The sequence below is a fragment of the Eschrichtius robustus genome, chromosome 2, assembly GCF_028021215.1.
Source record: "Eschrichtius robustus isolate mEscRob2 chromosome 2, mEscRob2.pri, whole genome shotgun sequence".
NCBI classification, from domain to species: Eukaryota; Metazoa; Chordata; class Mammalia; order Artiodactyla; family Eschrichtiidae; genus Eschrichtius; species Eschrichtius robustus.
Window position 1 is genome coordinate 45,975,719 of NC_090825.1, and position 24,677 is coordinate 46,000,395.

The window sequence follows — 24,677 nt, forward strand, 5'->3', positions numbered from 1 at the left end:
TTTCTTGAGTGAACATCATTTGAAAATGAAATGCTCAAGAGAACCAATTGTGCCCCCAAAGACATGGCTCTACACCAAAACCCGGGCTCGATGTCACAACGCAGGTATGGCTTGGGCAGCTCTGACTCTTTGCTGCCCTCTCATGTTTCAACACACTCTTTAGTTCTGCTACTCACCATCCGCTAAGGACCTATGCACGTGAGCCTTGCACTAAGTGTAGGGATTCCTAAAAATGTCCCATCGTTACTGTCTGCAAACCAAATCATAAATGAAGTGCACGAGTAAAGCTGACACATCACCAAGGTCCTCCTCCTCTACGCTACCCGTGTTTAAAATAGCTTTAGGAACAACAACAAAATGTCAGGCATGGAGGAGGGTTGTAGGAAGAAAACACTTGGTGAGTTACTCATGACAGGTTTCTGTTCCTCGTCTAACCTACCTCCTTGAATTCCTGCAACAGCACTGAGAGGAACTCCTATCTCCATTCTTCAAATGAGGGAATAAAGCGAATGAGAGAGACAGGGTTTACACTCAGGCCCCCAAATGCCACACACCAGTCTTTTTGTTATATCACACTAAAGAACAAAGAGCCATTTAGCAGGAAGGCTCTTTTCTAAATGCACATTTGGAAGCTTTATTTTTTGAAAAATTGTTAAATCGTTGTAGAGCTATGTATTTACCTATTATGTATAGAAATAAAATCTGGCAACCAACTAACATGCTTTAGCCCTAATGAGATAAAATCAAACTTTCCTGGCTTTAACACGTGTCAAATGGAATAACCTCCAAGGGGGAAAAGAGTAGTCTAAATTCTACGGGAGCAAGTTTAGAAGGCGTAGTGTGACAGAGAGAGAGAGTTAAAGTTCTCAACTCTCCTTTTATAAAACTCAAGAAGTTGACTTACGGAGAGTTAATTTTCTGTCTTCAAAGTTCTGTGACTCAAAAATAAGTTCTTCAACTTTGAAAATAATCCTGAACAATAGTTTATCATCCACACCACAAAGGCACCAATGCCTGTGGCTGTGATGAGAGGTCGGGATACAGCGCTGGGAGCAATTAGAGGCCCCACTTATAACAGGCACAAAGGAAGTGTGTGCATTTTGACCATTTTGTGGGGGGATCCATAACTTTTACTCCTATGACGTTGCCAGTTTGTCTTTCACTCTTCCCTTTCCTTTTCTCATCTCTCTGGCCTGTTCTTTCCATCACCCCTAGTTACATACGGCATGAATCCTAAAAACAAAAACCAATAAAAACAACAACAAAGCAAAATAAAATGATGCACTGAGTGCATACTCTATGCTAAGAGCATTGTACAGATGAACTCATTTATTTAGCAATAACTGCATGACGTATGATCGCTGTTTTGTAAATGGGAAAACAGGCAGGGGTAGGCTATGTAACCTGCCCAGAGCCACACAGCTACCATGATAGAACATGGCTTGGATTCTGGACATGCAGAGCAGCTTCCCGCCCCCCTGCCCCCCAATTCCAGGGGCGCCCTGTCAGTGATGTTCTATGGAGCTACCCTCCAGAGGCGCCTGTCCACCACAGCGGCCTTTTGGACCAACCATGAACTTACCTGTATACTACACTGTTCCTCTAGAACCTAAGAAAAATTTCTAAGAAGGCCAAGTTCCTCTTCCAGCGTGCCCCACTGACTCTTTTTAACACTCTTCTCCACTTCACTCACTTGCCAGGGAGCGAACTTGGAGTTACATCCTGAGCTGTCAGCTGCTGGGGGCAGGAATTCACAAGCACCACCTTTTCTGTGTGTCTGAAGTCTTCCATCGAAGTCTCAACTGCTACTGTTTTCGTGATTTATGGTTTTAAGGGCATACTTTTTCAGAATGAGCTCAGAGAGAGGAATGTCCCTTGCTGTTGCCCTCATTCCCTCACCCCCTCATCTGACTTTTTCACCTTGGTTTGCTATTCTTGGGCAAGGAAGAAGGCTTCCATTCACTAGTCATTTAATTTCCTGTTGTGCTTTGGGATGAACACAGCCGCACAAAGCCCTTGATGACAGTTAATTAGTTTCCCTTCCTAAATAAGATATTTCTAGAGCCCCACCGTCCCCAGGCCTCAGGTCAAGATCATGTGGGTACAAATGAGGCCATATTAGCCCAGATTTCCGTGGCCCACAGTCCCCTCTGGTATTGCTTCCGGGCCTCAGCACTACGTGGAATTTCTGGGAGCTTCGATGGGGTCTCTCATATGTGTTCAAGACCAAGTCTGTGCCCTCTGAGTGCAGCTACTCCTTCTTTAATCAGTGCCAGACGTTGGCCAGGGTGGCCGGGCAGCTGCCCTGACCACGGAGCACACACAACCTCTTGGTGGACAGCAGCCTCCACTGGTACCTGCAGCTGCTCTTCCGGAAGGATGCTCTGTGGGGCTGGCTCATATGTGACCTCAGGCTACAAGCTTTCAGGGACCAAAATAGCACTGAGTTCTGCACAGACTGTGAGGTCAGAGGAGTCTTACTTATTGCAAAGATAAAGGGGGTGACGGTCTCCCTCTTTATATGGGTCAGGTCTAGTGCTGGGAGCAGGGCTGGGGACCAGGTTCCATGCGGTCGCTCTCATTAGAGGCCCCAGGTAGACTTGGGCTCTTTCATATTAAATTGGGGTTTCTGAAGAAGAAATCTGTTACTCAAAGAACTTACTTTAATCTGTAGGAATTTCAATTATTGTTCATCTCTTGACCAATGCCAAGAAGAAAATGGGTAAACCAGACATAAGACTATGAAATGCCAGTTGAAAATCATCACCAATAAGATCTTGAAAGATACACGTGGAAAAGAGAACCAATAATGTAATAGTCAGTGGAACACAAGTCCCATTTGAAAGGCATTCAGGAAAGACCAACATTAACGACTGTCCCGGAATCACTTTGATGTGGTGACCACAAAGGAGCCCAGTTGAAAGGTCCTGACTGGACATGATGAAGTTAACTTTCCAGCAAAGTAGAGTCACTAATAATGTAATAATGAGCTCCTCTGCATATCATGAGCTGGAGTCCAAAGAAGACACTTGAATCAAGTGAACTATTGGTCTAGTTTGGAGAATATGTTAATTGTCTTCTGGTAATAATTTTAGAAAACATGGGTTTTCTTCTCCAGGCAATTATTTTAATGAATCAATTGGGGTTTCAAGAAATGATCAAATGAGTTCAATTCGGTTTCAGGTTTAGCAAAATGAGATCATCTGTTCTGTTTTTGGCTCGGCTGAGGTCAAGCCCCATGTCTAAAATAGACTAATAGGAATCGGAGTAATTTTATTCTTCTGACCTCTACGCCCCTCATCCTTCCATCCACTTCTCTTCCCCAAACATCTGTTCTTTTGATCTCATTGAACTTTTCTGTATTGTAAAATTACTTCTTCTCTCCTCTCCCAGACTGAATTTAATCTCAACTCTCTGGGTCCAAATCAGGAGTACTGGAATGGTGTTCCTTCCTACACACAACCGGGAAATTCATTAACCAAGAAGGTACCTTTTATTTATGCTTTGACTTTCATTAAACCAAGCTACCGTATATTAACATCATGCTGATAACACAAGCTCGGAAACATGGTCAGCATTTCGAAGGTAATGCTATCTCTCAAAATACAAATGCCCAGAGCAACCAACACTCAACCGAGTAAGAGTAAAAATTTAACTTGTTTAAAAAAAATGGCACATCAGTTAAGTTTTTCCAATAGGTTAAATGGACAGCTTGTGAGATCAGTGAGAGAAATGATAATATAGAGAAGAAAGGATTAATTTCTTAAAGATTTTAGAATTGCAGAAACAATTGGTGCTAATAAGGTTGAATCTTGGAAAATATGCTTTTTTCCTAGATGTGAGAAGAATAATCACCCAGGTCCTTCTTACCTGTTAGGGTGGCTTTGTTGATGGACGGTTGGTTGCACATGGGTGATCTTCTGACAAAGAGAGAAAAATACAGAGCTGTAAATATATGATACTTTGTTGGTCTGAGGACTCTCTGAGTCATTTCAGATATGCCATTTAAATTTAAGGATTATTTTTAAGTTAGGACATGCAAATGAAGATTTCTTTCAGACTAGCCAGTCAAGTTCCTAGGTACCCTTTGTACTATAGTTCAGATCATGTGTCAAAAAAAAAAAGCTAAATCACATGGTGATAGACTTTGGGGTAAATAAAGCTGATGTAAATGTCACAGAGACAAGAGAGAAGAGGAAGTCCTTATTGATTGACCGTATTCAATTAAGCCAGGGCTTACAGAGCAAACACAGACTTTCTGAACTTGAAAAAGCAGTCAGTCTACAATTGGTTTCTCTAATACAGTGTTAAGAAACTTTTATTTTTGGCATAAATTCTCATGATTGCCTATACATTATCAGAAGTGAATGACCCCTTGTAAACTATATTGCACTTTGAGAAGCTATTACACTTCAACTTTTTCCTTTCTATTTCCTTATATTAAGAAACACCTCTGCTCCATTTGTTAGAGAGGTATATTAACGATGGGTCCAAATAGATGCTACAGAGACTTTAGAAACACTATAAACTAAAGGTACTTAAATCAATTCTATTTTGTATTCTCTAATTTTTCAGATGTTGGCGAAGTTTCACACGATGATTATAAACCCCTTGGGGTAAAAAACAAAAACAAAAACAAAACCCCATGCTATTTGATTAACTTGTATTCCCTGCAGAGCCCAGCACAATGTATCCACTGCTTAATCGATTATGTTGAAGAAAATATCATTTATGGAATCTCCATTAATTTTTTTGAAATGTAACCTTATAAAGTTGTTACTTACAATTGAAAGCTCTTAAAATTAGTGATCTTTAAGAAAATTTTAGAAAATAGATACATTCAAGGGTGTCTGAAAAATGTCTGTTTTCATTTCTGGGGGTTGTTTGTTTTGGTACTTCTAGTAGTGGCTAACGCTTAATACGGACTTATTGCGTGTTGGACGCTGCGCTAAAGGAGCACTTTAGATGAATTATCTCATTTAATCCCTCATAAGAAACCTTAAGGCAGGCAGACTCATGGTTCCCATTTTACCAATGAGGAAAACACAAGCTTTGGAAATTTAAATCACTTCTTCAAAGTAAGAAAGCTGAGATTTGAACTAAAGCAATGTGATTCTAGGGCCTGCACTCTGCTATGTTGCCTTATTTTTAGGCTGCTTTCGTGGAACCTGTGCAGATGGCAGGTTCCTGCAGAGCCCTGGTCCAATCTGCCTTCCTGAGATGATGAATCTCTTAGCAGGGCTGGAAGATACATGGGGAAAGCAGTCTGGTACTTTTTAAATTCCCACTGCCTTGGTTCCAGTCAGCATCTGGCTCTGTCTTATTGCTCTTAAATTTATTGATATCAGTTTGGGATTGAAAATTTGCATTTGATTGAAAATGCACCAACATTTACTTCTGAGTTATTTTAGTCTTTATTATGAAATAAAATGGGGGAATTTGAAACTCAACTAATGCTTTATAAAAAAGAAAGGTTAATGTTTAAAACTGCTACTCTGAAATAGTTTTGGTCTATATACTAACAGATATCTACTTGCTGAGAGTTTATTATTCAAATCATTTATATAATGATTACTCCTTTTTAGTCCTTGCTCTGTGAAAACTTAGAGAGCATTTATTTTGTCTAGGAAAGGCATCAAAGAAATATTTTTAAGCTTTTCTATAGTTTTGGAAACCACATCATGGACTTGTTTCTTATTATCTTCTTTTGATTTCAATCCTACAACTGGCACTTGGGAACTTGATATTTCAACAACTAACGACAAGCAGAAAATATCAATCATTTGATCCATGGCTACAGTGATAAATCATTTAATGAAGAATGAGCCAGAACTCACTTCTGGAATGGAAAATCTCAAGGACAAGGAAGAGCAAGGGCACAGGAACCAGCAGCGAGTTAGCAAAAGTCAGCCACGTGCAAGTGAGGACCTTCAGGGGTCAGGGCTTCAGAGGCATGCTTCTAGGCTCCTTTCTTGTAGTAAATAGTAAAGGTGGATCATGCAAGCTAGCACATGCCTTCCACAAAATCCAGCGGTGAGCTTGGGAGTGTTCTAGTGGCACTGTGAGTACCCTGCGGGGGAATTCTGGCTCCCTCGACTCATCACGTGATGATGCACTAGTTTGCTATCACTGAACAGAAGAGAGTTTATCTGTGTGTAGACTGAGTCCTACTATTCTGATACCTGAAAAGGCTGATCGGGTTTGAATCAGTAAAGGAGGTACAAATCTGTACCGACCAAAAGAGAGACCACAAACACCTTTACTTAGGGTCTGCCAGATCGCACTGTTTGGTTAGGTTTCACCCAGGGCATTATAAAGCAGGTCAAGTGCAGGCATAAAGTATGATTTTCTACCCTCCTCTAGATGCTCTTTTCCATTTTAATCTGTTTTGTCCCCGTAAGTCAGCTGAAAACCTCTGTCTCATATAGAATGGGCCTCAGATCATCTCTTTGGGGACAGAAAGGCCAGCCTGATGCCTTCACACCTGTTGAACAACTATGTGTCCGCCACAGGTAGAGATACTGCTACACAAGTGACCAAGTCTGAAGGAAGCATAAAAGGAATTCGTTATAAAGTTTTGTTCACCTTTCAAAGACAAAAATCTCAATTTCCTGGACAAAAGTTGAGGCCAGAAAAGTTTGTAAGGGACACCAGTAATTTCATTTCTCTTGCAGGGTTGAGACTTTCCAAAGAGGAGGTGACTATACCTAGGAGCTACCAAATGCCAAAAGCCCCAAAGGGGTGATTGAACGTGGAAGATGTGTTTGGTAATAAACAAACAGCTTGAAGCCCACCCTCAGGTTTCCCATTCTGCATCCTGGCGTCACCCTTCCAGCCAGTTTGCTGCACGTGCAGAGTGATGACACTGTGCTGGGTATTACACTAGGCACCGGGAATTCGAACGTGGACGAGATACGACCTCTGCTCTCTGGGAACTGACATTCTCAAGACAAGCAGATAGGCAACTGGACACTGAGAGAAACACGCTAAAGCAGGGGTTAAGGACAGGATGCAATCAGATGGCAATGGAAAAGCATACCACCCAGGTTGGGGCCTGTGGGTGTGCATGCATGTTGGGTGTTAGTCAGAGACAGTGCCCCAAATGAAATTATATTTAAGCTGTAACCTAAAGAATGAATTACAATTAGCCCAGTGGATGAGGAGGGGAAGAAGAAGGTGAGAAATGCTCAGGCTAAGGGAACAGGACTGCAAAATTTCATTACCTGCAACACACGACAGTCAACTGACACCTCTGGGTTCCATTCCAATTGTTTGCATTGTGGCATTTATATTGATTTTTTTTTTTTTTTAAAAAAAAAACCTTGTTCTATCACAAGAAGTATGTGCATAATGGCCAGAGCTTTTCTTAATCATGGAAAATGTGAATTTGGGAGGTAGATTCTATTATTATGGGATGGAAAGTTTAGATTTTTTTCATGTGTTCTTTAAGAAGTAGTGATTACAACAAAATTTTATATGCTTACATAAGTTCAAATAAATTTCCATTCACTGTCCTCTTAATATTGACTTAAAGAAATGGTTTTTTTTTCTGGAAAATTCTTCAGAGTTGATATTTTAATGATAATACTGTATTATTCATAATAGATTGTCAAAATTATGGCATTTGAATAATCAGTTTTCCATTTAATCTTAGAAAATTAATTTTCTTTTTTTCATTTTCCATCTTTATTAGGACCCCCAAATTATAGTTACTTTCCATCTCAGCTTTCTCTCTCAAATGCTTCCCCTGTGATCCCATAAATCCCCATTGTGTTAACACTTCCATGCTGTTGCTGACCTGAGTCAGTAACGGCAAGAGAATTAGAGATCTTCCCTATGATATGACACTTCTCCAAGTAATGGTTGTCTTAGAAGTAAGAGGATAACTTTGGGTTGACTTCAAAGCTTGATGACGTTATTTGCCCATGGTAAATTTATGAATTAAGCCAAACCTATGAAGTTACCCTGAGTGTAAATAACTGGGCAGAGGACTGATCCTGCCAGGTGATTTCTGACAGATGGAATCACCATATTTATTTGCCATCCTGATTCATTTCTGATAGGAGAACCATCACTACAAAGTATTTACAGAAAATTAACAGGACTTCATATGACTTAGTGTAAATGGTTAGACAGCATGGCAATGATTCAGAGAAATCTAATATACTGCCTTGAGTTCAATCAAATGGAAAAAACACTGTATAAAAGTTCAGCCAGAAGGAGGGGGGAAAAATGAATAACTTACTTGCTAGGTGCTCGGTCTTGCAAATTAGTCAATGCAGCAAAGTTGTTCCGTACAGTTCGCAGGCTGGCCAAGACCTACAACAAAAATGATTCTTTAAACTTCTTGAAATAAGGCCCTCTTTAATGCAATATGAAGTGGTCTGGTGATTTTTAAAAATGGTTTGTTAAGTGAAAATTTGATATTGCTTGCAACTTAGTTTCATATAGTACTGAAGAATCTCCCAGCACCTGGTAAAGTTTACATGGATCCATTTGAAAGCCAGAGAGGCCAGACTTAAGGATTTTCCAGATATTTCTCCTTATCGTCTATGAATATGGTGACAATAGCAGCAGTTTCCACAGTATTCCTGGATTCCCCAGCCACTAAAACAGTATCCCAGGCAATATGGATAGCATGTTGTTGCATTTTATGCATATTTGAAATAGCATAATATAAAATATTAATAAAGTCTCACTTTAGGGGCAAAATGTCAAACAAAATTACCCCCAAGTTCTCTTCAAACGTTCACCAAGAATGCCGTAATCTTGAAATTGGCAAACAAAGTAAATTTTAAATTGTTTTTTCACCTTTGCCACGTGGTTATTCTAGCTGGTAAACAGAGCTTCTTTTCTTCGTTAAGGTTATCTGAATCATGAATTATATGGTCTCAGGTAAAATGAGACTGTCCATGTGCACAGTGCCTGGCCCACAGAGGACACTCAAGAAAAATTTGTTGTATAAATGAATACATAGACACAACATATCCACATACACAAGGCTGGACCAATAGGTCCCACTATCTCTGATAGCCCCTCCTTTTTTCTAATTCTAGTGAAACTATAAAGTGGCAAAAGAATCGAAAGACTAGGAGAGAAAAGTGACAAGAGCACTGTCTCCTTCTACCCCCCTCACTTCCTCCTAGAATGCACAAGTCTCCCCCAGGGCGGAGCCTGTATTAGGTGAGGTTATGGGTCATCTGGGTGACAATCACAATGTTAAGTTTCCCTAAAACATAGATTTCAGATGTCTTATTAGGTACCAATAACACCCCAGACTGCCTACTTCTGTTATATAGCCATCGTGTGAACTTAGACAAGTTGCATCATCTCTCTGACCCTTAGTTTCTCATCTGTACACCAGGATAGTGACATCTACCTCACAGGGTTGCTGTGAAAATGAGATGAAATGACAGTTTAGGTGCCAAGAACAGTGCCTGGCAAACACAAGGCACTCAGTGAATATTAGCCCATTATGGCAACATTCCATTTAATGATTTGGCGTGTGCACAGGGAATTTACTTAATGCCTATAACTGACAATATGCCGGTGGCAGTGGGAGCAGGGCACATTTTTTATAATTGCTCCAAGGGTTCCAGAGCTGTTTCCAGAATTTTGTCATTTGGCGCTGACCTAGACTAAAGTCAGTCTAAATTTTGTTTTAAGATGAAATGTCTCAGACATTTTTGAAACTGGCATTAATTCTTCTAAGTCACTGGGATACTGTTTATGCCCTGGGGCAGTGACCTACAGCATTATCCCCTGAAGGAGTTAATGGTGATTCCTAAGGTGCCAACCATGATTAACTCAGTCACTGGAAAAATCTGGCTCATTATCACAGATAAACAACTCACACTGCCGAAAGGTCACGCTGCCTATGACGGAGTATTCAAATAGCCAACTGCTGACATCAAACCATGATGTCTTTTATTAGGCATGAAATCTTGAGTGATGCAGAAAGAAATCTGAAAAATCATGCAGGCTGAATTTATGCTTTAAGAATTGAATATCAAATACACTAATAAAGCATTTTAAATAAGATTATTGTACCCCCTGATCGATCCTTATTCTAGGCAAAAATTTAACCTCAGAATTCAGAGAACTTTATTTTAATACATTATAGTAAGTGCACTGCATCTGACAGCTGGGCAAATAGAAATAGTAGCGCAGGTAATTCATGTTTTATGCTCATTTGAAAGGAAGCATTACTTCATGAAAGATCTACTCCACTTGTTTTTCTGTATACAGGTTTTTGCCTCTGTTATAATAAAGATATTAAATTAGATGATTTTATTTTGGTTTTTACTTTAAATTTAATTTTTAAATTTTATATTTATTTTTGCATAATCTCTATCCCCACATGGTACAGAATTTAAGCAAAAGTAGATTGTCTCTTTCTCAATAACAAAGACAAAAAGCAAAATTATTGTTATTTCTGATAGGAGGCAGATAGATGAAATCCGGGAAGGACACTCAGGGCATTAAAATCTTGGCACTGTTCTATTTCTTAAACTGTTGATTTTAGTGCTATTCTTTATATTTTAGAAAGTCCCTAGATAGCTTCTCTTATATGGATGAAATATTTCAAAATAGAAAGTGAAGAAAGAAATTTCCCTTTCAGCCCCTTCTCCATTCAGCTGCCTGTGCCCTCTCCTCATTGACTTTTAGATTGTCTCCTAAATTTCACTTTTACAAACACGGCTGCAGTAAATAACCTTGTCGCTGCATCATTCCCTATGTGTGCAAGTATTACATTATTGTTTTTGTGGTAGGACAAATAATATTTTACACATGTTATGTTAAGTATTAACTATTCTCGCCTGCACTATGACACATGATACTGGCAAAAAGTGTAAATAAAAGTCTCAACCAAATGTTATAAGGGGGTGTTGCCCTAGGCCGGGTCGAGTGATCCTGGGTGACCACATCCCAAAAGCACTGGGTTAGTCTTTTCTGTTCTCGCCTGCATTGCAGGACACAAAGAGTGAGACATCTGCTACTACAGGCTGTGGGGAAGAACTAGAAACAGTTTTACACAGGCCCCTTAGTTAGGGTTCAATCTTTCTTCGCTTTTGTTACAGGGCAGCTCTCACCCTTCTTGAATTCAACCCTCTAAGAGCTATAGTCAGGGCTCTGATGCTTCTGTAATTTTCTTCACTCTTTAATGCTTGCTACCCAAAACGGTCCCTGAGGTTTTCTCCCACACAGCTCAACGGTTAGAAAATTAAGGTCATTTCTTTCTCTTCTGCCCCTCCAAGCAAAAGTATAATCAGTCAAGGTCAAAATACATTGGGAATGAGGAGAAATAATACACTTTAAGAAAGAAATGATGAGTGTTATGGAAAACTTTTGCACAGAGTTGTACTGGTCTGTGAGAGGGATTAAATGCTATTTGCACACACTAATCTCAGACTTTCTTAGGTATTTCTAAACATCTATTAACCAATAAGATTCACTGAAAATGGCAGGAAAATGTGGACTTCATTAAAAAGTTAAACATCTGAACACACTAGCCTAAAAGAAATGTGTACTTATATAATAATAATTTCTTATAAAGGTTTGAAGAGGAGATTGCTTTAAAAAAAAAAAAAAGATGTGGCAATAACATCCGTGTTAAAAAAAACTCCTGCTTAAAAAATAACCAAAAAAACCAAAAACAAACAAACAAAAAATTGTTTTGAGGATTGTTTTTGATTCCAAATATACTTTATGCCACTAGATGGCAATAAAACAAAGACCATGAGTTGCCACAGGCCTTGGGTTGGGTGGGGTGGGAGGGGCCGAGGAGGGAGAAAGAACTCCTTGCCTGGGTTTTAGCTCCAGAAAAACCTGGAGCCAAATTATGATTATTTACAAGACAAAGAGGTCATTTTGATAGAAAACCTCTTTCCAAGTTACGTTTTGGTTAAACCATATGAACTTGCTGTTTTTGTATGTCAGCAAAGGTTGAATATTGATAGTTTTATATAGTTCAACCCCAAAAGTACTTAGATTCCTAGAACATGCTACTGAAATTTATTTTAATGAAGGATAAAAAAACCTAACAGGTATAAGCAACTGAAATGTGATGATTTTCTTCTTTCTTAGCCAGGCAGGGAGAGCCTGTTGGATTCAATGATGAGATCACCAGATTACTGTTTCTGAGTGAAATGGGGAAGAGACACGCAAGGGCATTTTTATAAAATTGACAATGTCCAATTACCAAGGAACAGTAATGTTCTACAGGGTTAATAACCACTGCATTTTCCCTAAAATTATCCCACGTGCTGTATTTTGGTAAGAGTAAAGGTGAAATGACTTGCTTGTTCCTACCCTGTATTTTTAAATCAGGCATATCTGCTCAGTCTGAATGACATGAGGGTCTCTCCAAGGATCCAGGATAATACTTGGACATTTCCTATCTTTTCCTTAACCAAAGATTCCACTTCTTTTAATACTGCACACCTCCAGAGGAGGATTCTAGTTGACTTAGAGTTTTACAAGGTAGTCACAAACGATGCAACACAAATAATGGGAGGTGGGGCTGGAGGCAACTGACTACAAAGCAGGGTTCCCTACATTTCATCAGTGTTGTGCCTCCTTGGTGTTCCTTGGTCCCCTCAAGAACTCTGGCCAAATTGTGACTACACCCTTGGGAGGAAAAGGCCACCTGCCGACTGGCATCAGGTGACACTGCATCATTCCTGTCAACACCTACCCTAAGGGAATACCCAAACCAAAAGATTTTGACCCAAACACAGGAGAATATTTCAAAATGGAAACCAATAAAATATTTATTTTCCTGGGGATCAAAAGGATTCTGAGCTTAGAGGGGAAAACATAAGAAATTGGAAGTGGAAAAGTGTTTAGGTTGAACACCAGCAAGAATTTCTAACCCTGACAGTGTTTTAGACTTGGGAATAGAATATGGAGGGGTATTGTAGGATCTTTGCTGAAGATTACGTCTGTGCACGATGCTTCAGCCCTATCCATCAAAGTGGAATATGACCTTACACGTCTTCCTAAATTCTCTCGTAACTTAAGATTTTATTCTCTTAGCTTCACAGTAAACTGTGACTGGGAAACAACAGGGAGGGATCTTTTCGTGTTTTGGAGATGAAGGCAAGCATAAAGAAATGAGTTGTCAAGAGGAGGCAGAAGATAAGATGGGCTTGGGAACAGACTTTGACCAGTTTAGAGTGGGAGGCCCATTTTCAAGAATTATGGGAAATTAAGGAAAGTAGGCACAGAAAAATAAACCGAAAGGGGTAGAAAGTAAAATGTCAATAGTAGTTATTTTGGGGTTTGGAATTATAGGAAATTTTCTTTTTCTTCCTTTTGCTTATATTTCTTTTCTATGTAAAAGATTTTATTTTGAAAGCAGTATGGCTTTTTTCACCAGAATAATCTAGTGTGAAGTTTCAAACCCCAAAGCATGCTGGGGAAAGGGGGGAATTCTATGGCCTATTTGAACACTTCCCTGAGTGACCTGTCTAATGTCCACTGTCTTCTGTCCATTGGTATATTTGACCAAATAATGTTGGTATCAATTCAAGTGACATAAACATCTTACAGCTTAAGCATTATAATATTTAGCATTAAATGGTGAATACTCCAGCCTGTATTAAAAATTTGAGGAGTTATTTATTGGTTAGGTCAACGAAATAAGTTAGTGGTGCCCAATCGGGCTGAGGAGAAGGCCATAGACAACTGCCACTAACTGGGCCTTCTTTCTTACCTGCTTCCCCAAAGATGCTCTATCAAAACTGAACAGGGTTAAACAGGCTTTTGAAAAAAATTCTAGTAGAGCTTTCCAGATCATACACCCTAGTAAAAGGCCATTTGTGAAAACTGTGATGAAGTCACTGAAAATGAATCTGCAGCCTCTGGGGCAATAACCACCTTCTATAAGGTGTCATGAGTCATTAAGCTAATCATAAGCAAACTTTCCTAAATAGATTCCAGGATTATTTTCAGGCATCATATATGCTTAAAAATTACACAGAGCGTGTTTTATTCAAAGTTCCAATTTCAAGGGCATTAAGTATATATCTTATTTATTTAAACAGTTCACTAACACAGACTAAATGATATTTTACATATATATATTTCTCAGTATACTGAAATTCTATTAGTTTTTTGGAGATTGTAAGTACACTAAAAAAAATGTCTAATTATGTAAAAGACTAGGTTTCCTTAGAATTTAAGAGTGCTAATAGCAAGGTTCAAGTCAAATTTATTGACCAGTTAGCTGGAGATTCATACATACTACCTGAAGTAAGATGATAAGGTATCATATACAGATTATTTTTTTCCATATTTTACTATATATTCATGTATATTTTTCTTACAATACCTAGAGATTTTAGTTAGAAGCAAGAATAATAACCTAAATAAACTCAAGTTGGAATGATTGTTTCTACATTTGGTGATGGTTATTTATATATTATTTTGCCTGATTTACTCTGTCTACTGAGAGCTCTATATCTAAGAGCTCTGAGCTCTTAGATATAAAGTTATGGGTACTCAATAGCAACCAATTAAAAGTCCTTAGCTTTGTAAGATTTGTTATCACAAAATATTATGAAAACATATGATTGTAAATGTTTTGAACATAGAAATATAGATATTAGAAAGAACTAATGATATCCAGCAAAACTTGAAGCAAATGAGACATTAACCTTCTAAAAGGATGGTGGTTGCATTCTATCTTTAATTGTCTGCATCAATGAAAAAGATCACTATATACTTTGCAATTTACTGACTCATTAAATTTTTGGTCTAAATTATAGCAATTAAAAAATTTCAGGAAATTTGAAAAAGTGGAAGAATCATACATAATACTGCTATCCAAACACTGTCATTATGCATTTTTTAAAAACAATGCGTATTATGACGTTTTGGAGATGAAAGAACCCTTACTGATAACAACACAAAATTCATTAAGTATTTTATTTTCTAGAAATTGTGCTGAGCGTCTTACAAGCTTGGTACTATTTCAATCTCTTGACAACGTTATGAGGTGAGTAGTCTTGTAAGTGTCATTTCACAGAGGAGGACACCAGGCTTGCCCAAGTTCAGTCAGTTGCCCAAGTTCATTCATTTAGCAAGAGTAGATGATGGGCTTTGACTGGGCCCTGACTATCTTAATCCAGCTGAGTCCCCAGTTTTACCAACTGGAAAAAAGAAGTCTTAGGCAAGTTAAGTGAGTTGCCCAAGGCAGTAGAGCTAGTTTTGATGTAGCCTTGATTATGATTTTTATAACCCTCTAGATCACCTGTATTCCAATATTTAACATTTCCTATTAACAGTCAGTGTTGGCTTTAAACATGCTTCGTGTCCCAGGTTGAATCAGTTTTATCCCATTCTATCCGTAGTCTGTCCGTACCAGTGGCTCTCAACTCTTCCTGAGAAAATACCGGGGCCTTTAAAAATTACAGGTGTTTGGGTCCAACCCCCAGATCTTTGGATTCAATTGATCAGAGGTGCAGCATGCGATAAAATCTTTCTAGCTGATTCTAATGCATAGCTAGAGTTGAGAAGCACTGGTCTATACAAAGAATATCGGGTTATCAACCACTTTATATATATTCCAAAATTCTTTAGATGGTTTTTTCACCTTCTAGCATTTCTGTCATGTGGTTAAAGTATTTTCATGATTTGTATACCTAAAAGGAACAAATAAACATAAATATGCCACTCAGTTAAATCTCTGGACAAATAACGTGTTTAAAAAAAGAGTAAATAAAGCATCAAGTTGAAGTGGAATACGGAATTTCAAGCACTGATCATGCACCTAATTATACTAAATGTAACTTAATCCATGATATAGCTTTCCTCTTTTAGTGCTTATGTCAGTTAAGGAAATGTGGTCCCATTTAAGTATGTCACTTGGGTAATTTGTAATTTGAAGCAAAGATACTCATTGGGTCTATGGGTTTATAGGAAACAGACCAATATGGCCAAGGTCACATTCTCTAGCATGGCTTTTAAATTACTGGAATGAACCACAGAATTTGTATTTGTACTTGTGTTTGATTTAGAATGAAATTAAGAACCCGAACTAACCCCCGCAATTAAAATTTCAGATGAGTGAGAAACCTGTCCATTCAGCAAGCTGGGCTTACCTGTGCAAAGGGAGTCACAATCAGGTCATCTCCATGTCTGAAAAACAAACCAAAGCCCACGTTAGATGGCACTGATCACTCTAGGACCACTTCTGAGCAATATTAAATAGTAAGTTTCTCATTCATAAATCCCCACAGAGAATTACAGTAATTCCATCCTTATTCTTCAACACATGTTCTTCTCAGTCACGGGCGTGAAGATGTGTCTTCTGGGATGTTAACCATTGTCCAGTTCCCTGGGTGAAAAGAGGGGCTTCTTGATCATCAACAAAGGTCACTGGCACTTATTAAGCGCACAGGATATATAACAGTAGAAGCGGAGTTCCAGCAGCGGGGCCTGAGTTTTACTCTTTGCTGCTTATGGTAAGTATTACTGAGGGGCGCTGTGGAAGGAGCCAGCAACGGCAATGGCTCTGGTGAGAGGTCCCCGGACCATCTAACGTTGGAAGGTGATGAGCATCAGGTGCTCTGCATCACCATGTGTGAGCCTTGGATGGGCTCGTAACTGTGGATGACGTAAGACTGCGTCATACTCTAATAAAAACCAGTGCAACTTTTCAACTGACTCACGTCCCAGCCGCCGTAGTTACGGGGGAATGTTACCCCGTGTGTGCTGTTGCTACAGCAACCTCAGTGACACTGTGCCGAGGATGCAGGAGCAAGGTGTCAGCATGACGTGTCTTGGAGGCACAGGGAGAGTCAAGGAAAGTTGTGAACATTCTGCTTGGAAGAAAGTAAGAAACCCAGGCCCAGACTTCTTTCGTGGTGTTTCTTAGTATGAATAGTTCATGAGAAGGATTTCCAAAATCTCCACGGGATACTTCTTGATCTAGCTAGCTGGAACTCTTTAATCAAAAGGGAATGGAATCATTCTACACAGAAAGCTTCCGGACATGACCCCAACTGAGAACACTGCAACTAAATGGTTCACTCACTCATGAACAATTCTGGAAAGGGCTTGAGTGACCTAAAACAGCCCTCATGAAATATGCTTCGGCACAAGCAGCGTATGGGTGACGTTAGTAAATGGATTGCTGCCGATAATTAGACCAGTTGTTACGGTCATCATCAAATTACACAGAGATCTTGAAATTCAAAGTGTGGGGAAAATAAAGCAGAAACGGGGTGGAACACACTTTAAAGGAAACGTGTGTTATTTTGCACCCTCTTTGTTCCGCAATTACACCTTTTGAGGGGCACTGCTCTTTGGAGAGATTATTCAGAGAGCCAAAATTTAACTAACACAAAATCTAGATATTTTCCCAAGGTACAGTCTTTTCTTCCATTTTATTCTTTATAATTTCCCGACTACAAAGTTTATTTTCTAAGAACTTAGTCATCTTGGCCAAGGCACAGTTATCATTCTGAAATCAATCCCTGGAAATAAGTCTTTTAATTTTTCACATGAATTACACTGGATTGGAATCACTCTAAACTGAAAAGCATGTGCATGTGTATTAAAACACTTAATTCTATCTTTGGTTGTATCTCATTCCCAAGCACTATAAAATATTTATTTAGAATATACAATATTTAGGGTAATTTATCAGTCTTGCTTTCTTTCCGTGTCAAAGCATAAAGAAAATTAGTTATAATTTTAGTGATGGAAATATTTCACTCTTGACTTGCCCAGAAATTGTTTTTGCCAAATATCTCAAGACCGTCTCATTTTAGTCACAGTAGGATTATTTCTAGCAATTCAGTGGCAAATGTCCTCAATAAATAGCCTATCCTTTTCAAAATTATGTAGGGTTTAAATTATCGCTGAATAGGGACTTCCCTGGTGGCACAGAGGTTAAGAATCCGCCTGCCAAAGCAGGGGACACAGGTTCGAGCCCTGGTCCGGGAAGATCCCACATGCCATGGAGCAGCTAAGCCCGTGCGTCACAACTACGTAGCCTGCGAGCCACAAATACTGAAGCCCACGCGCCTAGAGCCCGTGCCATGAGAAGCCCACGCACTGCAACGAGTCGCCGCAACTAGAGGAAGCCCGCACGCAGCGACCAAGACCCGACGCAGCCAAACTACATACATAAATAAATAAATTTATCAGAAAAAAATACATTATCTCTGAATATATACCGAATGTATAATGACAGAATCTTTGTCCAAGTCTTTGTCGGTAGCCTGCCCTCGAGACCATGGGCTGAACTGGAGCCACCCACTCTGGCCCCTGGGGCGGGGGCAGCCTCTCCCCTCCCTCAAAGAGAAGCTTGCTGAGTTCTGAGCCTGCACTGCTGGCCCCTGGAGGTGGGGATAGGCGTCTCAGCAGCGCACCACTGAACTCCCTGTTCTTCCAGGGAGGGATGACAATAGAGTCAAGAACTACTCCCTATGCCTCTGGCCATCCTTCCGCTACTTTTGTATTATTTACCACAGTGCTTTCATTTCTACCCTCATACTTTCTGTAATAAGAAGCCAGAAACACTGGCAAAAAACTGAAAGAGAGAAATCAAAAAGCAAACCCTCACAGACACCTCACCGGGATCCAGAAACTGTTTAAGCACTTAAATGGGGAAAAGCTCCTTGCCCTCTTGCAAAGTAAGCTCAACCAACAGCAGCACCTGGAAATACAGTTTTGTAACCTAGTTCATTTCAAGACTGTGTTTGAAACACACGAGGCAACGACCTTTCCACGCTTTATTATTACCAAACCAGAAGGAAAAGGGCCTTTCCACGCTTTATTATTACCAAACCAGCAGTTAATTACAAGAAAGTTTATACTTTATTGAGAGAAGATTTCTAATCCTATGAAGCTGTGAAAAGCATTAGAGGCCACAAAGTATCTGCTGCTTCTGAATATCACGCATTGCAGATTTCAGGATGGTAGGTGGCTGGATGAACTAGTGCTTTGAAGAGGGGCCATGGTCTGAGGCTTACTTCCTGAATGTTGTGCAAACTTTTTGATCTTCTGTGCTTCACTCTCTCTGGCTATAAAACCAGAAAGACATTCTCCTCTGGAGTTTGTCAGTAGGATTAGGGAAATGATAAACATACAGAGAGTGGTATTTTGAAATCCTGGTGTCTTTCTTCCCTTAGGCTCAAAACTATCACCCATTCATCACCATCTTTGATCCACCTCTTTTAAAATTAGAGGGTCATTAGAGAACAAGTATGTTCTTATTTTTAATATGCACATAAAAATGCTACTGGGAGCCCAACATAAAAAATGCATTTAGAAGCATAAAAATGCTTCTGGGAGCCCTGTTTGACAACACCCAGGAATTAGCCACAGGAGGAACTTTCCTACTCACCACTCTTTACTCCCATGTTCACAGAAGTACAGACATAGAAAATAAACAAATACATACACAATGTACTTGATCTTGTAAAAGCTAACATTTATACATATACTGAATATAAAACACATATTAACTGTAGAAACTTTGGGAAATACAGAAAAACTTTAAGAGCCATCCAAAGATAACTGTTGTAATGTTTTGTTGATTTCAGCTCTGGGGGCCCTTTTAATATGTTCCCAGTATTTTTTATTTCTTAAATGGGCTTTCAATATAATTATTTTAAAAAGTCAGAGTACAAATATCCAACAAACTGATAAATAATAATGGTATTACTTTCAAACAGTTATAATTTTTATAAAATAACGATAACCAATATTTATCAAATGGTTACTCTGTGCCAGGAACTGTGCAAAGCACATTTCACTGATTATCTCCTATTAAATTTTTTTTTGTACCTGAGGAATGGAAGGCCCAAGAAGGACAAAAAAATCACCATGCCCAGGGCGTGATGGGGTCAGGATTCAAAGGTAGGCAATGTGACTCTGGTGGGTCTGTGCTAAAACACTGCAATTCTGTACCAGTAATGGCATTTATCAATGCCAAAAGCACATCCCAAACAACACCTAATCTCTAGGCATCTTCCATTTCATAAAGATGATATGTACCATAAATACAACAAATGGAAGAGTTAACATATAAATGCAAAAAAATCAAAACAAAAAAATTACTAAAATGACTTACAAAACAAAACAATCTCTACCCACCTGCTGATTTTCATGTCCTTCTACCCTAAACTAAAATAATAAAATGAAATAAAATAATTTTTGGTTTCCTACTGAGGTGATAATTCTGGCTGAGAGTTTAATATCATATGTCCATATTCAGAGTGTAGCAAGATTACATGCATATCATATGTAACAAAGGCCTCTGGAGATGGCATTTATGTGCATATATATATGTATCTGTAAACATCTACATATAAATGTATTTATGTATATATTGTGTGTGCATGTGAGTGTCATTCTAGGGAAAGCATTTTGATTTTCTGCCTCTGTATTTCAAATGGGGTCGGGGGGGAGATAAAGGTACTGTATCCACCACCATACTTATCCGCATAGAGAAAATTTACTATATTATTTTGCCTGTACTACTGAATATAAAAACCCTTCAAAGACCATCTGCTCTGCGAATATTACATCTTAAGGTATACTTCCTAAGATTAAAAACATATCATGTGGGGACTTCCCTGGTGGTGCAGTGGTTAAGACTTCGCCTTCCAATGCAGGGGGTGCAGGTTAGATCCCTGGTCGGGGAGCTAGGATCCCTCATGCCTCGCAGCCAAAAAACCAAAACATAAAACAGAAGCAATATTGTAACAAATTCAATAAAGATCTTAAAAATGGTCCACATCAAAAAAATAAAAATCTAAAAAAAAAATCACGTGTCAACGCAAGTTCATCAATTATAACGGATGAGCCTTTCTGGTATGGGGGCAGAAAGTATATGGGAAATCTCTATACCTTCCTCTTAATTTTGCTGTGAAACTAGAAATGCTGTCTGAAGTCTTAAAAAATTAAAAAGACAAAAATATATCATATAACTTTAGAAAGGGATGTGACCTTGGAAGTTAGTCTTCTGAATTTTAAATCATTTGCTCACTTCTTATTCACATTTTTAAGAATTAAGGCCTTGGCCTGATATTTGACCAAAAACATTCTAAAAATAAAACCCTCAGTTTTAGGCCCATGTGTGCTCATATCACATGCACTGATGAGAAAGTAAATGAAATTGGAGCTAATGCAACATAAGCAAAAATTCTCTAGTCTGAAGTGTAATCTCATCTTTATTTGTCATAAAACAAAAATTTAGGCTTCATTAGAGAATGTACACGATGCCAATAAATGGCCTCAAATTTGTTAGTTAAATGATGGCATGAAAGATCGTCTGCTTTCAGAATTATTCAGCAAAAGATTTTCCAGTTGTAAGAAGTTAAAAGTGTTTTGCACATGGAGAGACACTTGCTAAGCCTACTTATTCTGTTTAATAAAAGCTAATACAATAAAGCGGTCCTTCTAGGCGTGTTGATGTCACAAATTGTTGTCACGGAACTTTGATGACTGACCTCCATTGGGGGGAGGGGGAAGGAGGACAGGGAAAGGACCGAGTACACAGCAATCTTTCACAAGTGCCCTCACTCTGTTGTAGGAACAGTTTCTTCCTTTCTAGTTTATCTTATTTGACGGGCCTGTTCTTAACGTCAGCGGCTCTGCCTTCTTGGTTTTTCTCTAGGATGGGTTCCCAGGGAAAAGATTTATGGGTAGCTAGAACAACAATTTTTTAAGATCTGCATGAGGTAAAATGATGCAGGAGATTAAAAGGAAGGGTGTGATCAAATGGAGAGGAGTGAGGGCAGTATGTGTTCTGCATGCCTACTATTACCAGACCCTGCTCTACTAACACACGGTATTTAATTCTGATGCCTCTGCATTAAATGGATGCTCATATTCCCATCCTAAGATAAGGAACTGGTTTCTGAGAACTTAAGTAACTCATCGGTGGTCATGCCCTTGGCAAGTAGCAGACTTCAGTGGTTTCCAAATGCCAGGCTGAGACCTGGTACTGGCCCAAGAGAATGTTCATTGGTCCCTGTGAAGGTGAGAATAAACATGAACCATGGAGTAAGGTTTTTTAAAAAGTCGTATTAAAAAAAAAAGCTAACCGTATTCCTTTGGAAAACTCTCCTTTATTCTGAGAATATGTGCCACTCCCTTTGTAAAAAATTCTAGTGAAATGCCTTTGGAAAATAAAATGATTGTGTATATCGAGGGGAATTTCCTTGTTAAATAAATAAAGTCATTTATCTGGCAAAGTAAGCATTTAGTAACCCTGGGTCAGTCCCCCAGATGGTTTTTGAAGTCTTAGTGAGTCATGAAATCCCAAGGCATGAAAATGAGCAGTGGAGCTGGATTTAAACCCAGGCTTTAAATACCGTTTCGCTTCTACTGCATCATGCTGCCTTCTGCATGCACAAATGGATTCAGACCATTCTGAAGCCCCATAAAAGTACATATTCTAGACTCTAGAACATCACGGTCAAACAAAAGTTTTTGCTGTGATGGAAATGTTCTCTCTCTGTGCTGTCTAATACAGTATCCACTAGCCACCGTTACTACTTAGCACTGAAAATGTGGCTAGTGCAAGTGAGGAACTGAATGCCACTTTTATTTAATTTTAATTAATTTAAATTAAGAGAAAGTCACCTGTGGTAGTGGCTATCATCTTGACCAGTGCAGCTCTTGAGCAATCTTTACAAAACTTCAGTTTTAAGTTTTCCAAGGGAAGACAATGTTTTATATAAGGGGAAAAAAAAATCTACTCTAAGCTTGGGGGCAAAAGAGCATTGATATATTAACATAACAAAAATACTTGATTGTTTGGCAAAGACCCTAAGTGGAAAGATTTGCCCAAATGGCCATCAAGATTCTCCACCCATGAAAGGGAAAAAAAGATTTTAGTTTAATTGCTTTGCTTATTATATTCTCACCTAGAGGCTACTGTGCCTGCCAGCAAATGCCAAAAGGTGTAGTCTAGCAGCAGTTGCTGATCGAAATCACTATGTTCAGGGTCAAGATACTTGGATTCTAATTCATGGCGTGCATGTGTGTGCACATGCAAGACACATTTTTGAGCAGAATTTTGTGATTTCTGAAACTGAGTTAATATTTTCCATTGTTTCCTTACATGATTGTTTTGAGGATCAAGTGTTAAACTTTAGAGGAGAATTCTACATCAGCTATAAAGATTATACAGACATCAGGCAATTTTAAGAATGTATTCCTTTCTATATACATCACTTCCCAAAGAGTGCACCGAAACTTAGAGCCACAAAGGGCAAAACATGGTGGACCTTGTAAATATCCCAAACTTGAACTGATGTCTTCGAGGTTTGTTCATGAACCTTTAAGACATCCTTTCACCACTTTCAAAGTGCTTCGCTGTTTGGAGTCCTGGGTTATAGACAAGCTGTCTGTCTGGGAAACATCAGGTTCCTTTCCTGGATAAATATAGTACAAGATGGGCTACCTTTAAACAAATGTAAAACAAACAAACAAACAAACAAACAAACAAAACCCACCAAGAAATAGTGAAACACGTAGGAAATTTTACCTAATCTCTATAGTAGGTGGGAAAAATGAATGGAAACTCAACGTATTGAAGATAAATAATGAGCATGAAAAGACATAAAACAAAAGTGTGCTGTCAACACATGGAATTAACTCCGTGATTTGATGCAAAAGAGTTGTTTTTACCAACTGCCTTCTTTTTTAGCTTCTGTAAAAATGTACTCATAATTGAAAATAACAGTGATTGAATGAAAGTTTTATTGCACTTTTTTTTTTTTTGCTTTATTGCACTTTTAAAAAAATCACCACAGGAACCTTTAGATAACACATAAATCATAATGCTTGTTTTCTGATTTTCCTGGCAAAAAACCCAAAAATCAAACAAAGGAACAAAAAATAACCAGCCAAACAAACAAAACTGGCCCTGGTGGATAGAACAAATTCAGTCTGGAGTTCTCTAAGTCCCAAAGGAGGAATCGATGTTGAGACACGGAAACATGAGATCTGCATGCAGCCCTGTTCTCCCTGGAAGGAAAACTAGGAGCTAAAAGGGCTTGGTCTTGGGATCATTCATAACATTTACTAGCAGGCGACATCATGCACTGAACTGCTTAAATGATTTTCTGTCACAGTGTAGACTCTCACATTTGCCGAGATGTAAACAGATGTCCTTTTTCTTTTTCTGCTTTTTTCAAAATTAATTTTTATTGGAGTATATAGTTGGTTTACAATGTTGTGTTAGTTTCTGCTGTACAGCAAAGTGAATCAGTTATACGTATACATATATCCCCTCTTTTTTTAGATTTCCTTCCCATTTAGGTCACCAAAGAGCATTGAGTTGAGTTCCCTGTGCTATACAGTAGGTTCTCATTAGTTATCTATTTTATACATAGTAGTGTATAAATGTCAATCCCAGTCTCCCAATTCATCCCACCCCCTCGGTATCCATAAGTTTGTTGTCTACATCTGTGTCTCTATTTCTGCTTTGCAAATAAGTTTATCTGTACCATTTTTCTGGATTCCACATATAAGCGATATTATACGATATTTATTTTTCTCTTTCTGACTTACTTCACTCTGTATGACAGTCTCTAGGTCTATCCACGTCTCTGCAAATGGCACTATTTTGTTCCTTTTTATGGCTGAGTAATATTCCATTGCATATATGTACCACATCTTCTTTATCTATTCCTCTGTTGACGGAC

At 38.7% G+C, this 24,677-nt stretch overlaps 1 protein-coding gene across 5 annotated transcripts in view; it reads right to left on the reverse strand.

Annotated features, from left to right (window-relative positions):
- Nucleotides 1–24,677, reverse strand: part of PDE4D (phosphodiesterase 4D) — a 714,853-nt gene that overhangs the window by 182,489 nt on the left and 507,687 nt on the right. For all 5 annotated transcript variants that reach the window (XM_068535365.1, XM_068535368.1, XM_068535366.1 and 2 more), the window contains exons 3-5: nt 16,107–16,143; nt 8,246–8,319; nt 3,871–3,920 (exon numbers count right to left, since the gene is read on the reverse strand). In XM_068535365.1, the coding sequence (XP_068391466.1) occupies nt 3,871–3,920; nt 8,246–8,319; nt 16,107–16,143 (161 nt within the window). The remainder of the gene's footprint in view (nt 1–3,870; nt 3,921–8,245; nt 8,320–16,106; nt 16,144–24,677) is intronic.